General features: G+C 38.0%; 1 protein-coding gene across 1 annotated transcript in view; it reads left to right on the forward strand.

Moving 5' to 3' along the window:
* SLC27A6 (solute carrier family 27 member 6) overlaps nt 1–20,599 on the forward strand; it is an 81,581-nt gene that overhangs the window by 12,385 nt on the left and 48,597 nt on the right. The window contains exons 2-4 of the mRNA XM_090279080.1: nt 3,760–3,963; nt 9,389–9,547; nt 20,263–20,387. Coding sequence (XP_090135206.1) covers nt 3,760–3,963; nt 9,389–9,547; nt 20,263–20,387 — 488 coding nt within the window. The remainder of the gene's footprint in view (nt 1–3,759; nt 3,964–9,388; nt 9,548–20,262; nt 20,388–20,599) is intronic.

Here is a 20,599-nt window from a genome sequence, read left to right on the forward strand (position 1 = left end):
AAAACATTCTCCACATCCGTGATTCTGCCTCAGTTTTTCTTGTTTGGTTAGTTTGTTTTTAGATTCAATTGTTGATAGATATGCATTTATTGCCATTTTATTTTTCATAGTTTTGATTTTCTTAAGTCTGTTTAACATTTCATATTATAATGGCTTGGTGATGATGAACTTTAGTTGTTGTTTTTTTTTTTTTTTTCTTGTCTGGGAAGCTTTGCTGGATATCTCTTGTTGGGTAGAGCAATCTTGGCTGTAGATCTCTGCTTTTCATGACTTTGAGTATTTCTTGCCAATCCCTTCTGGCTTGCAAAATTTCTTTTGACAAATCAGCAGGCAATCTTATGGGAACTCCCCTGTTGGTAACTAACTGCTATTCTCTTCCTACTTTTAAGATTCTCTCTTTATCTTTAACCTTTAGCATTTTAATTATGATGTGTCTTGGAGTGGGCCTCTTTGTATCCATCTGGTTTGGGACTCTCTGTGCTTCCTGCACTTGCATGTCTTATTTCCTTTGCCAAATAAGGGAAGTTTTCTTTCATTATTTTTTCAAATAGATTTCCAATTTCTTGCTCTTTCTCTTCTCCCTCTGGCACCCCTATGATGCGAATGTTGGAACACTTGACGTTCCATAGGCTGCTTACACTATCCTTATTTTTTTGGATTCTTTTTTCTTATTGTTCTGATTGGTGTTTTCTTTGCTTCCTTATGTTTCAAATCATTGATTTGATTCTCAGCTCCATCCACTCTACTGTCATTTCCCTGTAAATTGTTCTTTATTTCAATTAGTGTATACTTTGTTTCTGACTGGATGTTTTTTATGCTGTTGAGGTCCTCACTAAGTTCCTCAAGCATCCATATAAGCAGTGTTTTGAACTCTGTGTCTGATAGATTGCTTATCGCCCTTTTGTTTAGTTGTTTTTCTGGAATTTTGTTCTGTTCTTTCATCTGGGCCATGTTTCTTTGCCTCCTCAATTTGGCAGCCTCCCTGTGTTTGTTTCTCTGTATTAGGTAGAAATGCTCTGATTCCCTGTCTTGGTAGTGTGGCCTAATGTAGTAGGTGTCCTGTAGGGTCCTGTAGCACAGCCTCCACTATCACCCAAGCTGAATGCTTGATGTGTGCCATTCATGTGGGTTGACTCCACCCTTCTCTTGTAGTTGAGCCTTGATTGCTGTTGGCAGGTCAATGGGAGGGATTTACCCAGGCCAGTCAGCTGCAAGGACTTGCTGTGACCACTGACCACCAACCTCTGCCCTCTATGGAGGCATAGCTGTGAGGGGTTAGGGTGGCGGTGCTCCAGTGTGGCCTGTAGCTTTCCACTGGGTATGCTGTCTCTGGGGTTTCCTGGGTGCTGCAGTTCATGGTCAGCCCCCACCTGTGTTCTTCCCAGTGTCTTCCTGAGCTATAAAGCAATCTGAGATGGCTGCTATTTGTGCTGGGCTTGGAGATTCCCAGGGGAAGCCAAGCTGTGAATATAGGCTGGCTGCTGCTAGGACCTGGTCTGATGCCACTTAGCAAGAGGTACAGGGACTGGGCTGCTGGTTATTTAAGAGGATTTAGGAAGTTCTGAAGCATGAGCCAAGGCCAGCCATTCATATTGAAAAGAAGCTTGGGTGGGTCTGTAAGTTGTGTTGGGACAAATTTCTGGTGATTTCCAGGGCGGGGCAAACAGTGTTAGCCAGGTTGATGAAGTCTCAGTAATGGCACCAGCCTGCTGGCCCTGTTGCTTTGTGGAAGGAGGGTTCCGAAAAGGGACAGTGGCCTCTGCCAGACAATTCCGTTTCACCCTGTATGCCACTGGTGCTTTTCAAGCTGCTACCCCAGTGCTAGAGTTCAGAGGGAATGAGTTTGTGTAAGTTGTGGGTGAGTTCTTTAAGAGGGACTGCCTGGGACTCCAAAGTTTCTTCCACCGACTGAATCCCCATTGGTTTTTACAGCCAGAAATTATGGGGACTTATCTTCCTGGCACTGAAACCCTGCTCTCAGTGGCCTGGTGTGGAGCTTGGACTCCTCACTCCTGAGCTATCTGTCCTGAATTTTTATCCACCACATGTGGATTTGGGACCAGTCCATTCTGTGTCTCCACCCCTCCTACCAGTCTGTGTGGATGTGGTTTCTTTAATTCTGTAGTTATCAGACTTCCATTCAACTCAATTTCTGATGGTTTGGAGTAACAGTTGTTCTATATATTTCGTAATTTTGATGTAGTTGTGCGAGGGGTCAAGCCGTGTTTACCTATGCTGCCATCTTGACTGGAAGTCTCCAAATGGCTTTTTGAGATATCTGGATAGTAATTCACATTTCCAGAAAAATGTTTAATGCAGCACCCTGGAGTCAGCTTCAGAATATATCTTGTGATTATTTTTAAAGTTTTGTTAAAATTAGAATAAATATAATTGCTTAAATGGAAAAGCCCATACTTAAGTTGCTTGAGCATTTTGACCAGGGTATATTTTAAATTTAATAACATTACTTTTTATCATTTGTTTCTTTTATAAATTTTAGAGTTTAGACTTGAGTTAGAATAACATCGATTTTACTGTCTGCCAACTTGTGACCTTGGTGTATTAGTTTTCTGGGGCTACTGTAATAAAGTACCACAGCTAGGTAGCTTAAAACAACAGAAATTTATTCCCTCACAGTTCTGAGGTTAGGAATCCAAAATGAAAATGTCTGCAAGACAACATTCCCCTCAAGGGTCTGAGAAAGAATCTTTTATTCCCTCTTCCTAGCTTCCGGTGGTTGCTGGTAATCTGGCATTTCTTGTGTTACTCTCTAAGGCCAATGTCATCTCTCAATCTCCTCATTTAACTTTTGGCTCGAAATTAGTCTCCAAGTCTTAATGATCTTGTGATTCCAGAGTGGTCAGGGGGTTCTCCCAAATGTATCACATTATCATAGAACTAAACAGTGACAGACAGATGCTTTTGGCATAATGAACTACTGAGCTGTACAATATTTCGAGGACAACACTTAGTGCAGTGTCATGAACTTAGATTTAAAGCAGAATATAAAAGTTAGTTTTATTTAAAAATTGGGGAAAAAAATCTGGATAATGGAGTCTCCAAAATTCAATTTGAATTGATCTATTTGCATTGATTAAATTAGGTGATGACTAGATTTCCCTTTCAGGTGGTCCTGTTGAAACAAAATCATAACATGGCTTTGATATTACTTATCTAACATGAAAATGAAATCAGCCTAAGTGCCCATCTGTAGATGAGTGGATCAAAAAACTGTGGTACATTTACACAATGGAATACTATGTAGCAGAGAGAAAGAAGGAATTCCTGCCATTTGCGACAACATGGATGGAACTAGAGAGAATTATGCTTAGTGAAATAAGCCAGGCAAAGAAAGAAAAATGCCATATGATATCACCTAATACAGGAAACTAAAGAACAACATAAACAAACGAACTAAATAGGACAAAGAATAGAATAGTAGTTAATAGGAGTGGGGAGGAAGAGAAGGGGGATAAGTAAGGGAAGGGTCTAGTCAAGGAACGTGTATAAATGACTCATGGACATGGACAACGGGGAGGGATATGATTGTGGGAGAAGGGGTGGGCTGGGGGGGAGCAATAGGGGAAAAATGGGACAACTGTAATTGAAAAATCAAAAAATAAAAAATAAAAGAAAGAAAAGAAAATGAAATCAACATTGTATTTAAATTTTATCTGTTCTAACTCACCAGAGAAAGCACGAGGTGCGTGGTTTGAGATTTATGTTTTATTTACCTATTCCTAATCCTTTGGTTTTTAGATTTGCTTGAAGCAATAGAAGAAATCCTTCCCAGCCTCCCAAAAGATATCAGTATTTGGGGAGTAAAAGATTCTGTTCCACGAGGCATCATTTCACTAACAGGGAAACTGACTACAGCATCAGACAAGCCCATGCCACACAGCCACCATGTTGCCTCGAACCTCAAGTCTCCTTATCTTTATATTTTTACCTCTGGAACAACAGGTATTATTCCTTTTTTCTTAAGACCTAAAAAGAAAGCAACAATGTCGAACAAATTTCTGCTAAGAGTAGTAGCGTTAAATTTAACTTGGGCTAACTTTAACTTGGCAAACCAGCATGTCTACTTACTTGACTATTATCTTCAAGTTTGATAGTACCAAGAGCGAAGGACTGTCAAAGACTTGACCAGCTTCTTTGGCAAGATCTTTGCTAGCTTTTCTGTTCCTTAGATTCCTGATATATAAAATGAAGAGATTAGTTTAAAATGTTTCTAATTATCCTGCTGGGTTTAAAAAATCTATTAGCCTACTTTAAACCAGTTTTTTATATTCTTGTAGAAAACATTAAATCCTAAACAGAATCCAGCTATAGCTGCATTTTAAGCTCCTATAGCTGACCCTCCTGATTTTCCTCAGGGTGAGTGGAGCGTGTGACAAACAGGAAGTCTTGAAGGCATTGCAGATTTGAGAGAAAATAGAATTAAGGAACTAAGCTTTTCCTTTTTCGGTCAACAATAGCAATGCAAACACACACAAAAATAATGAGACTGCCCAAGAATTCAAAAGAAATGTTAAACCTAACTGGTCCTTAAGAAAAACTGAATGATATTTTGTAGGCTGAAGAAGCTTTTGTAATTAGTTTGGAGATAACTGGGGATATGAATGTAGCGCTGGAGCTCAACTCCAGCCAGGTTTACTTTGGATTCATGGAGACCAAAAAACAACAGTGGAGCATTGGAGAGAGAATTCATACCAGTTTAATCTAGCTCTGCCTCTTCAATTCTCATGGCTTCAAGCGGGAACTGGGGAGCCAAGATCATCTGCCTTCACTCCTGTCCTGCAGTGGCGGGCAAGGGCATAGCCATGGGAGCCAAAACCATCCGCACTGCTTCAACAGCAGGGGCCTGTATATATACATGAAGTTAATTAACAAAGGTGGCATATGGCCAGTCTGAGTTGTGTGATGCCTACACAGAAAAAATTCTCTTAGATAAGGGTGACCTAGGCAAATGAAAATACATGCGTGTGGAGGGGAGGATCATGGTTACGATCACCCTGACATGACAGTGAATTAGACATATTAAAAATATTCTGTCACTAACTTCTTGTGCACAAGATAGTATTGTAAACAAAACTGTTATAGCATAAGTAAAGTTTTCTTACTTTTTTTTCTTTCCTCTTCCTTCCCTTCCTTTTTCTTTCCCTTTCTTTTACTTCCGTTCCCTCCCCTCCCCTCCCCTCCCCTCCCCTTCCCTCCCCTCCCCTTCCCTCCCCTCCCTTTCCCTCCCCTCCCCTCCCCTCCCCTTCCCTCCCCTCCCTTTCCCTCCCCTCCCCTTCCCTTCTCTTCTTTTCCTTCCCTTCTCTTCTCTTCTCTTTCTTTTTTTTTTTTCTTTTCTTTTCTTTTCTCTTCATTTGGAGCCTAACAATGATCTCTTTTAAATTAGAGAGCAGATTATATTTTTTACTATGCTTACAACAGCTTTGATAAATTAACTGGAAAATGCTATCAAGTCAGCATAAATTCAGTCTGGCTTTAGACCTTGAAAGAAACAATGAAATTCTAGAAATGATAAACTTTGAAAAATTCCAACAGAAGGCACCTAACTGGTTTATCTTTATGACTGTTGTGAAAAACAGAAGTGACTAGTCTTCAAAACAATGCTCACCACTTCCCAGTCCTCTGCAGCCTCCTCCCCAACCCGGAGAGAACAGGCCACAGCACTCTATTATCAGCTTTTGTTCTTCAGGATTAAAACCAGAGTGTTTTATATATTTGTACAAGAGGCTGAAAGTAAAAGCATTACAATTTTTTTCATTTGGTTTTTGTTTGTATGGAAGTTATATAGCACAGAGGTGAAAAATTCTAATAATTTTAGAAGTTTTAGAGAAAAGCACCCTGCTTATACCCTTATATCTCCCACCCCATACCAACTACATTTAGTACTTTTGGATCTTTCTTTTTATGATCACCTCCATATGTCTAAACAGAATTAATATCTTACTAGACAGACACAATAAATACATACTAAGAAGTATCTGCTGGTTTTCCACAGAGGAAGATGAGGATTTTGTCGTCTTTTCTCTCTACTCTCTTCCTCCGCTCATTTCTTTCTCTTGTGTAGGCACTTTCTTTCCCCAGCATCACACGAATATTATTTCATCATAAATTTTGACTTAGTTGGTATCAGTATTATAACTTAGTAAACACTATTTCTAGCTGAGCTCTGTAGTGTAACAAAAGCGTATTTATTTTCTTTCACACGAAACTCCCTCCAACCTGGAACTAATTGCTGTTTTTGTTTGTTTGCTTGCTTAGTTTCCTATACACCTAAAACTGGTTCATACCTCTCCCTTTGTTAAAAAGGTTTGATATTAAAAAGACAGTCGTCTGTATTTATCAAGCCCATGTTTTTGGCCACCTCTTTCCCAGAGCCTTCCTCCCTCTATTTCTGTCTTGACTGGTTCCTCTTTAATAGTCCTGGGTTCATTCTTCACCAGCTTCCTCAGAATTCTCTCCAACTCTTTTCTTTTTTCTGCTCCCCTAATTCCTAGACCCTAAATTTGTTTCTTGGTTTACTTTTTTATTTTATCATTGTCCTGCTCTCAGTAGCTGTGTGGTAAAGAGTGTTTAAGGTAAGTTTAAGTCCTCGCATGTCTGAAAATGTCTTCTTTTTCTACCCTTACACATATTTATATAGAATTCTAGGTGAGAAGGGATTTTTTTTTTGCAGGAGTTTGAAGACATGCTCTATTATCTTCTGACTTTCAGCATACATATTGAGTAGTCTTTTTCTTTTTGATTTCTTATCCTTTATGTGGAAAATGGTATTCTTTTTCTCTTTGGGGGAGTTTTTAGAATCTTTTAGGAGTTTTTATTAGTCTATAACATCATGATGACTGGTACTAGGACTGGTCTTAATCATTCTTTCTTTTGGGAAATTTGAAGGCCTTTTTAGTCTAGAGACTCAGATCTTGCAATTCTAGTTACTTGAAAAAAAATTTTTTAATTCTATTGTACATTCCCTTCTCTTTCCTTTTTTTATTCCTATTCTTTCTCCCCATTCACTTGTTTGTTTATTCTTTAATCTTCGGAACTCTGACATTTTGAAGATTGGCCTCCTGGACTATGTTATTAATTTTGTATTTTTCTATCCCATTTTTCTTCTCTTCTAACTCTTGTCTTCCCTGAATATTCCTCTTTTTGTTATTTTTGTATTATTGATACTTTTTTATTGTTCAATTACAGTTTTCCCAATTTTTTCTCCCGTTGCTCTCCCCTGTTATGCCCACCCACACGCCCACACCCCACTCCCACAATCAATCCCCACCCCGTTTTCCATGTCCATGAGTCCTTTATACTTATTTTTGTATTTTTGATACTTTATAGTCTCATATTTCTTGGAATATTAATTATAATTTTTGAAAAAATTTTCTCTCTATCATGTGTTTATTTTCTTTAGCATGCTTTTGTTTGGGGTTTGTATTGGTCTCTAACTTTTACCCTTGAGGATTTCCTCAAATATCTGTTGATTTTTGGCTGACAGTTAAAGTACAGACACCAGAACAGACACACACAAAACATACCGCATCCTGACTAGATGAGCTCTGTGTGCCTAAGTGGGACTTGTGGACTGACTGGTTTCATTGCGCAGGACACTTTGTTGGGGGATCCATGACTGTCAGTGCCTTTCAGTTTTCACTTGTGGGCTATTCAGAGTCCTCAGATAAGAATCTGGAAGGGTGAATCTAGTCAAGTGTAAAAGAGAGCTGGAAGAGTATGCAAACTTTCTCTTATTCCCCCTGTTTGTCCAGTCTCTCTTCTTCCTGGTGTTTCCAGAGTCATCTTTTGCAGAGAATAAATCTCAGATCTTCTACCAGTGTGGAAGAAGCAATTTGGGCTGCAGTTATGCTTTCTTTCTTTCTTTCTTTCTTTCTTTCTTTCTTTCTTTCTTTTTTTCTTTCTTTCTTTCTTTCTTTCTTTTTCTTTATGTGCATTTTAAAACAAATATCAGAAGTATATATTGCATTCTTGCAAAATTAGTTTGTGAATGATCTTATTATACAGGGAAAGAAATGCAAATATGTTCTCTTAGCTTAAAATCCTGAGCACTATGAGGTCTTGTTGAGAGCAGAGCAGAGCAACATACAGAACTAAGCTTTCAGACAATGTCATGCTTTATGAACATAAAGCTATCAAAGAGTGTAACAAAATCACATTGAGCCTCAGTAAGGATTTAATTGACATTTTTCTTACAAAAGGCATTTCTTTCTTTCCCTCTCTCTCCCTCTCTTTGTCTCATATGAGCTGATGTTTTGCAACTCAAAACCCAGAGCTCAATTAAGTGATTGTAATGGTAAAAATATAAACATTTATAATAATATGCCACCTAATATAAAAATCCCTTGATTTTCAAAAATGAAAATTATTATAATATTGATAATAAAGAAGATATTGGTGCAAATTAGGAAGTAGTGTAGTGAAGTGAGGCTTTGAAAAGTTACATGATGAGAGTAATGTCTGTTCAAAGGCCCTTTCGGCAGGTTGTAAGGGAGCCATTCATTTGATATTGAATATTTCCCAGCAACCCTTGCTACTGCCAAGTCCTGTTTGCCCAAGGTCATGAAAAGATTATATTCCAGGACCTAGGAACAGATTCAGAGTGTCTCTGAATAAGAAAAGAATTGAGGTCAGTTTTCATACAATTTATGTCCTTTTGGCCAAGGAGATTATGTACTATCTTGATAAACAAGGAGTGAGACTTACATAGATTCCCTTTTCTATGTCCTTGATGTAATTGCTTCATAAACAGAACTTCTATAAAGCTCCAGGTTTATAGTTCCATAATTATCTTTTACTCTATGAGGTACCTGGTACCCAACTTCTGAGCCTTTGTAGGGGTCTGTGTGGGGAAAATCAGCTTTCTTCAAGGCTTCACCTTAGTTTTCAGCTTCATGAATGGGTGGTGTAGGTCATCCATCTATTTTTCTAAATTTCGTTGCTGTTGCCTCTAATTCCATTCTTTTTATTTTGAGGGTCTATGTATGTATTCAGTCTGCCAGCTTCAGTTCTGTTATTGCCCGTTGGCTTTGGTTAGGTAGCCTCAAGAATGTCTAGTAATCCTAACACTTATGTATCTTTATTTTCATATTGTACAATAATTTTGCTTAAAATTATTAAATAGGCTATTTTATTTCAAATGCAGTTGAGTTGGTTCTAATTATTAAACTGTGCACTGTACGTAGCAAGCACTTTTAAACTATTGTTTACAAGTTGAAAGGGTATTGGAAGTGTAACTGTACTATTATTTCAATAAATACCTCTTGACACCTAAGATTTAAAAAAAAAAAATGACTAGAAAAGGCTAGGCTTTATTTCTAGTATGTATTAATTATATATTACATGTATATATATTTTTCTTTTCTTCCAGGCCTACCAAAAGCAGCTGTGATTACTCACCTGCAGGCTTTAAAGGGTTCTGCTGGATTGTGGGCTTTTGGTTGTACTGTGGATGATATCATTTATATAACCCTTCCTCTGTATCATAGTTCAGCATCTCTCCTGGGAATTGGTGGATGTATTGAGTTAGGTAAGTTTTTATTTTCTGTATGATAAGTTTTCAACATTCCTAAAATTAGAACTTGTGTTTTTAAAGTTGTAAATTCTACCAGTAGAATTCAGAATAATTGTTTGCATATTATATAATACCATTTAATAAATTGTACAATTTATTAAAAGTACATATTTCATGACACACTCAGTGTATTCCTTTTTTCCGATTTTGATAAGTTTACTTTATTTACATTTTTTTCCATTACCAGTTAGTCTCCTTATACATCCCTTCCCTTTGTAGTCACCACACTGTTGTCCATGTTCATGAGTTCTTTTTCCTCAATCCCTCCACCCCTTAACCTCCCCCACTTAGCTGTCATCCTGCTTGTTAGTTCAGTTTATTCATTAGATTCCACATCTGAATGAAATCATATGGCTTTTGTCTTTCTCTGAATGACTTATGTCACTTAACATAAGGTTCTCAAAATCTATCCATAGTGTTGCAAAGAGTAGAACTTTCTTCTTTTTTTGTGGCCGAGTAGTATTCTATTGTGTAAATGTCCCATAGTTGATTAATCCACTGAACTACTGATGGATATTTGGGCTGCTTCCATATCTTGGCGATTGTAAATGACACTGCAGTGAACATAGGGGTGCTTATGTTCTTTTGAATTAGTGTTTTGGATTCCTTTGAATATATTCCCGGAAGTGGGAACGTTGAGTCAAAAGCAGATTCATTTTTAATAGTTTGAGGTATCTCCATACTGCTTTCCACAGTGGCTGCACAAATATGCATTCCCACCAACAGTGCAAAAGAGTTCCCCTTTCTCCACATCCTCGCCAGCATTTGTTGTTTGTTGATGTATTGATGATGGCCATTCTGACTGATGTGAGATGATATCTCATTGTGGTTTTAATTTTCTTTCTCTGATGATTAGTAACGCTGAGCATCTTTTCATATGTCTATGGGCCATCTGTATGTCCTCTTTAGAGAAGTGCCTATTCAGGTCCTTTGCCCTTTTTTAAATTACATTGTCTGTATTTTTGGGTGTTGTTTTGTTAGTTCTTTATAATTTTTAATATTAACTCCTTATCAGATATATCAGCAAATATGTTCTCCCATTCTGTAGGTTGTCTTTTTCTTTTGTTGGTGGTTTTCTTTGCTATGCAAAAACTTTTTAGCTTGATGTAATCTTGTTTATTTATTTTTAAGTTTTGTTTCCCTTGCCTGGGGAGATGTATTATAAATTATTGCTACAAGCAATGTTGGAAGATTTTGCTGCCAATGTTTATGTTTTCTTCAAAGATTTTTGTGGTTTCAGGTCTAACATTTAACTCTTTAATCCATTTTGAATTTGTTCTTGTGTGTGGTGTAAGAAGGTGGTCTAGTGTCATTTTTCTGCACTTATCTGTCCAATTTTCCCAACACCATTTATTGAATAAACTATTTTTAGCCCATTGTATGTGCTTGCTTCCTTTGTTGAGTATTAACTGACTATAAAGGTGTGGGTTTATTTCTGGACTCTCTAGTCTGTTCCATTGGTTCTATGCGTCTTTTTTTTTTTAATATGCTTTACTGATTATGCTGTGACAGTTGTCCCAATTTCTTTTCTCTCTGTTCCCCTTCACCCAGTGATCCCCTCCGTCCAGTTGTCCCCACACCTTAGTCCATGTCCATTGGTTGTGCATATAGTTCTACTCAGCATCTTCCTGTCTACTCCATTCCCTCCTACTATGCTTCTTAATTCCTGTATCATCTCCCTCCCTGTCCCCCTTTCCAAGTCCCCACTGACCTCCCCCCAAAATGTTCCCCATACCTATAATTCTTTTCCCGCTCTCGTTGCCTAGTTAGTTTGCCTTTGTTTCGGGTCCCTAGCTTCTGTTGTTGGTTGTTGTGATACAGTTTTCATTTTAATGTTCAGTTTTGATCCTCTTTCTCCTAAACAAGTCCCTTTAACATTTCATATAACAGTGGTTTGGATCTGATGAACTCCTTCTGTTTTACTTTGTCCTGGAAGCACTTTCTCTGCCCTTCTATTCTGGATGACATCTTCACTGGATAGAGTAATCGTGGTTGTAGGTTTTTGCTTTTCATTCCTTTGAATATTTCTTGCCAGTCCCTTCTTGCCTGCAGAGTTTCTTTTGAGAAATCAGCTGATAATCTTATTGGGACCTCTTTGTACATAATTATCTTCTTCTTTCTTAAGATTCTCCCTTTATCCTTAATTTTTGACATTTTGATTATAATGTGTCTTGGTGTGGTTCTCCCTGAGTCCAGTTTATTTGGAACTGTATGTGCTTCCTGGACCTGTAAGTCTATTTCCTTCCCCAAGTTAGGGAAGTTCTGCCTGATTATTTTTTTACATGATTTTTCAATTTCTAGTTCTTCTTCACCTTCTGACAACACTATGATTTGGATGTTGGCCCGCTTATAGGTGTCCCATGGGTTTCTGAGCCTCTCCTCATTTTCCTCACTTTCTGTTTCCTCTTTCTGCACTGGTTGACTGTTTGTTCCTTCCCTATGTTCCGATTTGTTGATTTGATCCCTGGTTTTCTTTCCCTCGCCACTAGTTTCATATGTGTTTTCATTCATTTCGGCAGGACTAACCTTTATTCCTTGTCTTATTTAAGATCTGCTGTTAGGTCTGTAAGCATTCTTATAATCAAAGCTCTGAACTATGCCTCAGAAAGATTTCCTATCTGCTGAGCCATGAGATTAGATATTTGCTGGCTGGTCAGCTGTGTCACCAGAGTCTCTATCATGATCTGTGCTAACTTGACCGTTTTATGTTTACCTTTGCTTCCCAGGCGAGGCTGTCATACCTCCTACTCTATAGGGAGCTGAGCCCCATGCACTCATCACTACCAGGTGGCCCTTCTCATCACACTGTGGCACTTTGTGTGGGGGCAGGGGTCCAAGATGCATTCCTGCCATTCACTCTCTGCTGAGAGACCGGGAGCCTCCTCCTCCATCCCCACACCCTCTGGCCCTCACAGTCTGAGGCAATGGGGATCTGCCTTCCCTGGCGTTGGAATTGTGAGCTGACGGGTTTGGTCTGCAGCCGGGGGTGCTCCCCAGGTGCTTCTTGCCTCCCCTTATATATGGGTGTCTGTGCTTACCACTGTCCTGCCACCATCACCACAGCTGCCACCAGCAGCACAGCTTGACCTCTCTGCCCTGGCTTTGCCCTTCCTACCCATCCGGATGAGCACCACTTCTTTATAACTTCATAGGTTGGATTTCCATGTAGCTTTATTTTCTGGAACTTCTGGTTATTTTTGGTTTTGTGGTAGTTGTATTCCTTCTTAGTTGTGGAAGGAGATGGAGCATGTCAGTCTAGGCCTCCATCTTGGCCAGAAGTCCTGATTCTATGTGTCTTTTTAGGCCAGTACCATGCTGTTTTGATTACTATGGCCTTATAGTATAGTTTGATATTAGTGTGATTCCTCCAACTTTGTTCTTTCTCAGGATCAATGTTGCTTCGTGGGACATTCTGTGGTTCCATATAAATTTTTGAAATATTTGATCTAGTTCTGTGAAATATGTCATTGGAATCTTGATAAAAATTACATTGAATCTATAGATTGCTGTGGGTAGTATGAGCATTTTAATTATGTTAATTCTTATTATCCATGAACATAGTATGTGCTTCCACTTATATCTTCTTCAGTTGCTTTCTTCAGTGTCTTATAGTTTTCTGAGTACAGGTTTTTTACATGCTTGGTTAGGTCTATTCCTAGGTATTGAATTCTTTTTAAAGCCATTGTAAATGGGATTGCTTTCTTAATTTTCCCTTCTGTTAGTTTATTATTGGCATATAAAAATGCCCTGGCTGCTCTGGCTCAGTGGATTGAGCGTCAGCCTGCGAACCAAGTGTCAGCAGTTTGATTCCCAGTCAGGGCACATTACTGGGTTGCACGTCAGGTCCCCAGTTGGGGACGTGTGAGAGGCAACCACACAGTGATGTTTCTCTCCCTCTCTTTCTCCTTTCTCCTCTCTCTAAAAATAAATAAATACATAAATACATAAAATGGTTAAAATAATAATAATAATAATAATAATAATAATAATAATGCAACTTATTTCTGGGTATTAATTTTGTATCCTGCTACTTTGATGAATTAATTTGTCAGTTTTAATAGTTTCTTGGTGGAATCTTTGGGGTTCTCTATGTACAGTATCATGTCATCAGCAAATAATGACAGTTTTACTTTCTCCTTTCCAATTTGGATGCTTTTTATTTCTTCTTCTTGTCTAATTGCTGTGACTAGGACTTCCGGTGCTATGTCGAATAAGAGAGATGAAAGTGGACATCCCTGTCTTGTTACTGATTTATGGGGAATGATTGTAGTTTTTGCCTGTTACATATGATGCTGACAGTGGGTTTTTGACAAATGGCCTTTATTATATTTAGGTATATTCCCTCTGTTCCCACTTTGCTGAGAGGTCTTATCTCACATAAATGCTAGATTTTATCAAGGGTTTTTTCTGTATCTATTGATATGACCAAGTGATTTTTATCTTTTTTTAAATATTGTATCACACTTATTCATTTGCAAATGTACCAACTTTGCATCCCCAGTATAAATCCCCCTTGATCATGGTGTATTATCTCTTTGATGCATTCCTATATTCGGTTTGCTCGTATTTTGTTGAGGATTTTAGTGTCTATGTTCATCAGGGAAATTGGCCTGTAATTTTCTTTTTTTGTAGTGTCTTTATCTGGTTTTGGAATTAGGATAATGCTGGCCTTATAAAATGAACTTGGGAGCCTTCTCTCCTCTTGAATTTTGTAAAACAGTTTGAAAAGGAGAGGTGTTAGTTCTTAGAATGTTTGGTAAAATTCACCTATGAAGTAGCCATGTGGTCCAAAGCTTTTTTGTCGTTGGGAATTTTTTATTACTGCTTCAATTTCACTAGGCATAATCTGTCTGTTTAGGTTCTCTCCTTCCTGATTTAGTTTTGGAAGACTGTATGTTTCTAGGATTTTATCCGTTATGTCCAGTTCATTGGCATATAGTTGTTCCCTTACAATTCTTTGTATTTCTTTAGTGTCAGTTGTTATTTATCCTTTTTCATTTCTGATTCTATTTATTTGAGTCCTCTCTCTTTTTTCTTGATGTGTCTGATTAAAGGGTCAATCTTGTTTATCTTTTCAAAGAACCAGCTCTTGGATTCATTGATCTTTTGTATTATTTTTTAGACTATTTCATTTATTTCTGCTCTGATCTTTATATTTTCTTCCTTCTACTCACTTTGGGCTTTGTTTGTTGTTCTTTTTTAAGTTCCTTTAAGTGTGAAGTTAGGTTGTTTATTTGACCTTTCTCTTATTTCTTGAGATAGGCCTGTAATGCTATGAACTTCCCTCTTAGGATTGTTTTCCCATTGTCCCACAGATTTTATATTGTTGTGTCCTCATTTTCATTTGTTTCAAGGTATCTTTTGATTTCTTCCTTCCTCTCGTTGTTTACCCATTCATTGTTTACTAACATATTATTTAGCTTCCATGTCTTGTGTGTGATTGATTTCTAGTTTCATACCATTGTGATCAGAGATGCTTGATATGATTTCAGTCTTCTTAATTTTATTAAGACTTCCTTTGTGTCTGAACAAGTGATCTAGCCTAGAAAATGTTCCATGTGAACTTGAAATGTATGTATATTCTGCTGCTTTCTGGTGAAATTCCCTGATGATACTCATTAAAAACATTTCATTTAGTGTGTAGTTTAAGGCCACTGTCTCCTTGTTTTATTTTCTGTCTGGAAAATCTGTCCATTGAAGTCAATGGGGTATTAAAATTTCTGACAGTGACTATATTTCTGTCGATCTCTCCCTTTATGTCCATCAAGATTTGCTTTACATATTTCGGTGCTCCTATGTTGGGTGCGTAAGTGTTTACTAGGATAATATTATCTTGTTGGATTGTTCCCTTTATCATTATATAGTGTCCTTCTTTGTTTCTTACCATAGTCTTGGTTTTAAAGTCTGTTTGTTGGATATAAGCATTGCTACCCCAGCCATTTTTTCCTTTCCATTTGCGTAAAATATCTTTTTACATCCCTTTACTTATTCTGTGTGTATCTTTTGATCTGAGGTTGGCCTCTCAGAGGCAGCGTATATATGGGTCTTTTTTTCTAATCCATTTAGCCACCCTATGTCTTTTGGTTGGAGCATTAACTCTTTAACATTTGTTGCAGTGCTGGTTTGGTGTTAACAAACTCCTTTAGCTTTTTCTTGTCTGGGAAGCTCCTTATTTCTCCTTTGATTTTAAATGATCACCTTGCTGGTTAAAGTAGCCTTGGTTGTAGGTCCTTACTTTTTATCACCTTGAATATTTAATGCCACTCCATTCTGAAATGTTTCTGTTGAGAAATCAGATGACAGTCTAATTGTTACTCCCTGGCATGTAACTACCTGCTGTTCTCTTGCAGCTTTTAGGATTCTCTTCTTGTCTTTAAGCCTTTTCATTTTAATTAAGTGTTCTAGTGTAGACCTCTTTGGGTCCAACTTGTTTGGGGCTCTCTAAGTTTCCTGGACTTGTGTGTCTTTTTCCTTCACCAGATTAGGGAAGTTTTTGGTTATTATTTCTTTAAATAGGTTCTCAATCCCTTGCTCACTCTCTTCTCCTTCTGACATTTCCATGATGCAGATGTTGTTACTCTTCATGTTGTCCAAATTGTTTCTTAAGCTCTCCTCATTTTTTAAAATTCTTTCTCCTTTTTATAAAACATGTTCTTGCAAGAAGTAAAATTCTTAATCTTATTTTAAACTATTTTTATTGATTATGCTATTACAGTTGTCCCAATTTTTTCTCCTTTGCCCTCCTTCATCTGGTATCTCCATTCCCTCCAACAATCCCCTCCTTTAGTTCATCTCCATGGGTCATCCATATAAGTTCTTTGGCTACTCCATTTTCTATATTGTTCTTACCATCCCCCTTTATATTTTGTACCTACCAATTTGTACTTCTTAATCCCTTCACCTTTTCCCCCATTCTCCCCCTACCCCTTCCCCTCTGATAACCCTCAATATGATCGCCATATCTATGATTCTGTTCCTGTTCTATTTGTTTTTTAGATTCAGTTGTTGATAGTGGTTAATTTGTTGCCATTTTAATGTTCATAATTTTGATCTTCTCTTTCTTATATAGTTCCCTTTAACATTTTATATAGTAATGGCTTGGTGATGATGAACTCCTTTAGCTTTGCCTTGTCTGGGAAGCACTTTGTCTCTCCTTCCATTCTAAATTATATCTTTGCTGGATAGACTAATATAGGTTACATGTCCTTGCTTTTCATCACTTTGAATTATTCTTGCCAGTCCCTTCTTTCCGGAAAAGTTCCTTTTGAGAAATCAGTTGATAGTCTTATGGAAACTTCTTCGTAGGTAACTCTCTGCTTTTCTCTTGCTGCTTTTAAGATTCTCTCTTTACCTTTAACCTTTGACATTTTAATTATGATGTGTCTTGGTATGGTCTTCTTTGGGTTCAACTTGTTTGGGACTCTCTGTGCTTTCTGGACTTGTATGTCTATGTCCGTCACTGAATTAGGGAAGTTTTCTTTCATTTTTTTTCAAGTAAGTTTTCAGTCTTGCTCTTTCTCTTCTCCTTCTGGCACCCATATGATTCAGATGTTGGTATGTTTGAAGATTTCCCAGATGTTCTTTATTCCATCTTCATTTTTTTGACATCCTTTTTCTTCTTCTTGCTGTTCTGATTGAATGCTTTTTTCTTCCTTATGTTTCATATGGTGTTACCATACTCAATGAGTTCTTGGAGCATCCTGATCTCCAGTGTTTTGAACTCTGCATCTGCTAAGTTGTTTATCTCCATTTTTCTTTAGTTCTTTTTATGAGGTTTTGTTCTGTTCTTTCATTTGGGTCATATTTCTTTGTCTCCTCAATTTGATGGCCTCCCTGTGTTTGCTTCTGTGTATTAGGTAAAGCTGCTTTGACTCCCTGTGTTAGTAGTGTGGGCTATTGCAAAAAAGGCACCTATAAATTGTGTGGGGTGAAGCCTTAGGTAATTGCCAGGGCAGAGCAACCTGTTTCAATGCATTTTGGCTCTGTGTAGGGTAGGGCTCAGAGAGGGCACATTGCCAATGCCTGGCCTCAGAGAATTGCCTGAAAGCAAGCTGTTTTCTGAACTCACCCAGTTTCCGGTCACTTCACTTTCTTCCCCTCTCCCCTATGCCACTTGTACCCTTCCAACCATTGCTCTGGTACTGAATCCCATAGTGGGAGAGTCTGTGTAAGTCCTGAGACCTTTGTGGGCTCTTTAAGAGGAGTCTCCTGAGAAACCTGCAGTTTTTTTTCCACTGCCCCACCTCCCACTGGTTTTTATAGCTAGAAATTATGGGGTCTTATCTTCTTGGTGCTGGAACCCTGGGCTGGGTGGTCTGGTCTGGGACAGGGATCGCTTGCTCCTGAGGTATCACTCCTGATCTTTATCCACCACACATGAATGTGGGACTGCCCATTTTACCACCTCTCCACGACATTCTGTGTCTCCACCCCTCCTACCTGTCTAGATGGATGTGGCTTCTTTAAATCCTTGGTTGTCAGACTTCCATACAGCTCAATTTTCTGACAAATCTGAGCGATATTTGTTTTGTAATCTAGTTCTAATTTTTGCAGTAGCTGTGCACAGAGGCAAAGCATGTTTACCTATGCCTCCATCTTAACTGGATGTCTTTAATTCTTTTTTCTCTTTCCTTGGGTGTTTTTTTAAACTTTGTCTTCCAAATCACTGGTGTGGTTCTCTGCTTCATCTAGCCTACTGTTTATTCCTTCCAGTGTATTGTTTATTTCAGATATTGCATTCTTCATTTCTGAATGGTCTTTTTTATGGTTTCTATGTCTTTTTTTCATGCAGTTGAGTATAATCATTACTCTAAACTCTGATAAATTGCTTGCCTCCATTTCATCTAGTTCTTCTAGAGAATTATTTTGTTCTTTCATTTGTGATCTGTTTCTTTGTTTCCCATTTTTGCTGTTTCTTTGTATTTGTTTCTATGTATTCGGTTGATCTGCAAAGATTCTGGTGCAGGCCTTTGTAGACGCTGTTTGTTACTGGCTCTGTGCATCCTGTTTGGGGCCATCAGTAATCCACAGCATATGGCTCCCTCTGCTGGGCCCAGTAGTCTATGCCAGAGCTGCTTCAGCAGTTAGAACAGTGGCGGAAAGGACGTCACTGCTTGAATTCTGTGGCTTGAAAATTTGGCTTTCCCTTGTACTGGTTTTGTTTTGACTTTTTTGGAATTGTCCAATGGTTGCTCGACAGTAGAGCCCCACATGCACACTCAGTGTATTCCTGAAGTTGAAACAGTACAGCCCCCAGGAATTTGGTCATGCAGATGGAGCTGGCTGTTAACTGGACTTTTTTCTCCATGTGGTCATTCCCCCTTTGATAGTCCACCCCCACCTCCTTAAGTGGTGTTAGAACCTTCCAAGAAGGTGAATGTAGAAACTACATAGCTCTTAAGGCTTATCTGTTGAAGTTACATAAATTATTTCACCTGCATTTTGTTAATCAAAACAAGTCACAAGCCAATCCAGTTTTAGTATTTGAAGGGTTGGGAAATAGACCTCATTTCTTGAAGGGTAGAGTGGCAAATTCATATTGGAAAGGTAAGTAAATAATAAGAATTGTTGAGGCTATCTTCACAAACAATGTACCCCAAATACCCAATAAGTCAGTTGGTAGTGCTTGTAATACAGTAAATTCCATTCATAAACTTGCTGAGATTATGGGTCCATTGCAAGCTGGCCCTGAAATAATATATAAACAAAGATCATTTACTACATTTTATATGAGAGGGGGACCCCCCCCAAAAAAAAACCAAATTTATTTATTAATTTGTGTATTTATTCTTTCATGGTTAAACTTCAGTCACCTTCACAATACTCTGCCTTGGATGCAATGAACCTATCGAGACATTTTTTTCTACTGCTCAAAACAATTTTTGAACGTGTCGATTTTGATGCCTTTTAGTGCTTCTGCTGTTTTTTTGTGTCACCTCTTCCATACCAATAAAACATTTCCCTTTGAGGACTTTTACATTGGGGACAAAAAAAGGACATTGCTTGGTGAGAGATTGGGTGAGTAGGGAGGATGGGGCACAGAGGTCATTCCATTTTTGGTCCAAAACTACTGAACACTCAGCATAGTATGGGCAGATGTGCTCATAAATCACCCATATCATGAAATGGGCAAACACATTGAAAGAGTCTTCAAAAAAATTAACTGAAGCTGAACACAGCCTCTCACAACAATGCCAGCTAGTGCACTGATACAGATGGGTTCCTAGAACACTCACCTAGTGGCGGAAGCCTGTACTATAAGGGCCTGCCCTCCAGAAGATAATTCTGGTTTTTCGGGGTCCCCCTTCATATGTCTAAAATAATATAAAATAATTTTATAGAGTAGCATATATAGATTGTGATTAATGCCCACAATAAGTAAAGATAAAGGTCAAACCATTAGGGTTTCTTCATTCAGACATATTCATATGACTTATATTGTTGCTAAAGTTAGGTTCTAAAGTCATCAATGGACTAACTGCCTTACTCTCAACCTCAAGATATGAACTGTAACATTAATATTTTTAAATGAGCTTGATATAAATGACCACTGATGGATTATAAAAGCCTCGAAAGTGATAGAGTGACAGACAGAGCTACATCATGTGTATTTTATCTTCATTCTGCCCTTGAATTTTTTACCTAGTGCGTCTTTTTGCCTTTTCTCGTAGGAGCTACCTGTGTGTTAAAGAAGAAATTCTCAGCAAGCCAGTTTTGGGATGACTGCAAAAAATATAATGTGACTGTGTTTCAATATATTGGAGAAATATGTCGCTACCTTTGCAAACAACCTAAGGTAAGAGTAATCATTCTCATGGAGAAAATGTATAATTCCAGAGAGAAAAAATATTGAGAGAAAAAGTAATTTTTGTTGGTTTATACTCAATCTTCTTCCAACAGAGTTTAGCTGAGTTACACAGATAAAATGACTTACCCCAAGATAAAATGAATATAAAACAAGTCAGAGAAAATGAAAGGAGAGCTATCCAGGAATGTACTAATAATGCA

This window comes from Furipterus horrens, unplaced genomic scaffold (assembly GCF_987537825.1).
Source record: "Furipterus horrens unplaced genomic scaffold, mFurHor1.1.pri manual_scaffold_5, whole genome shotgun sequence".
Lineage (NCBI taxonomy): Eukaryota > Metazoa > Chordata > Mammalia > Chiroptera > Furipteridae > Furipterus > Furipterus horrens.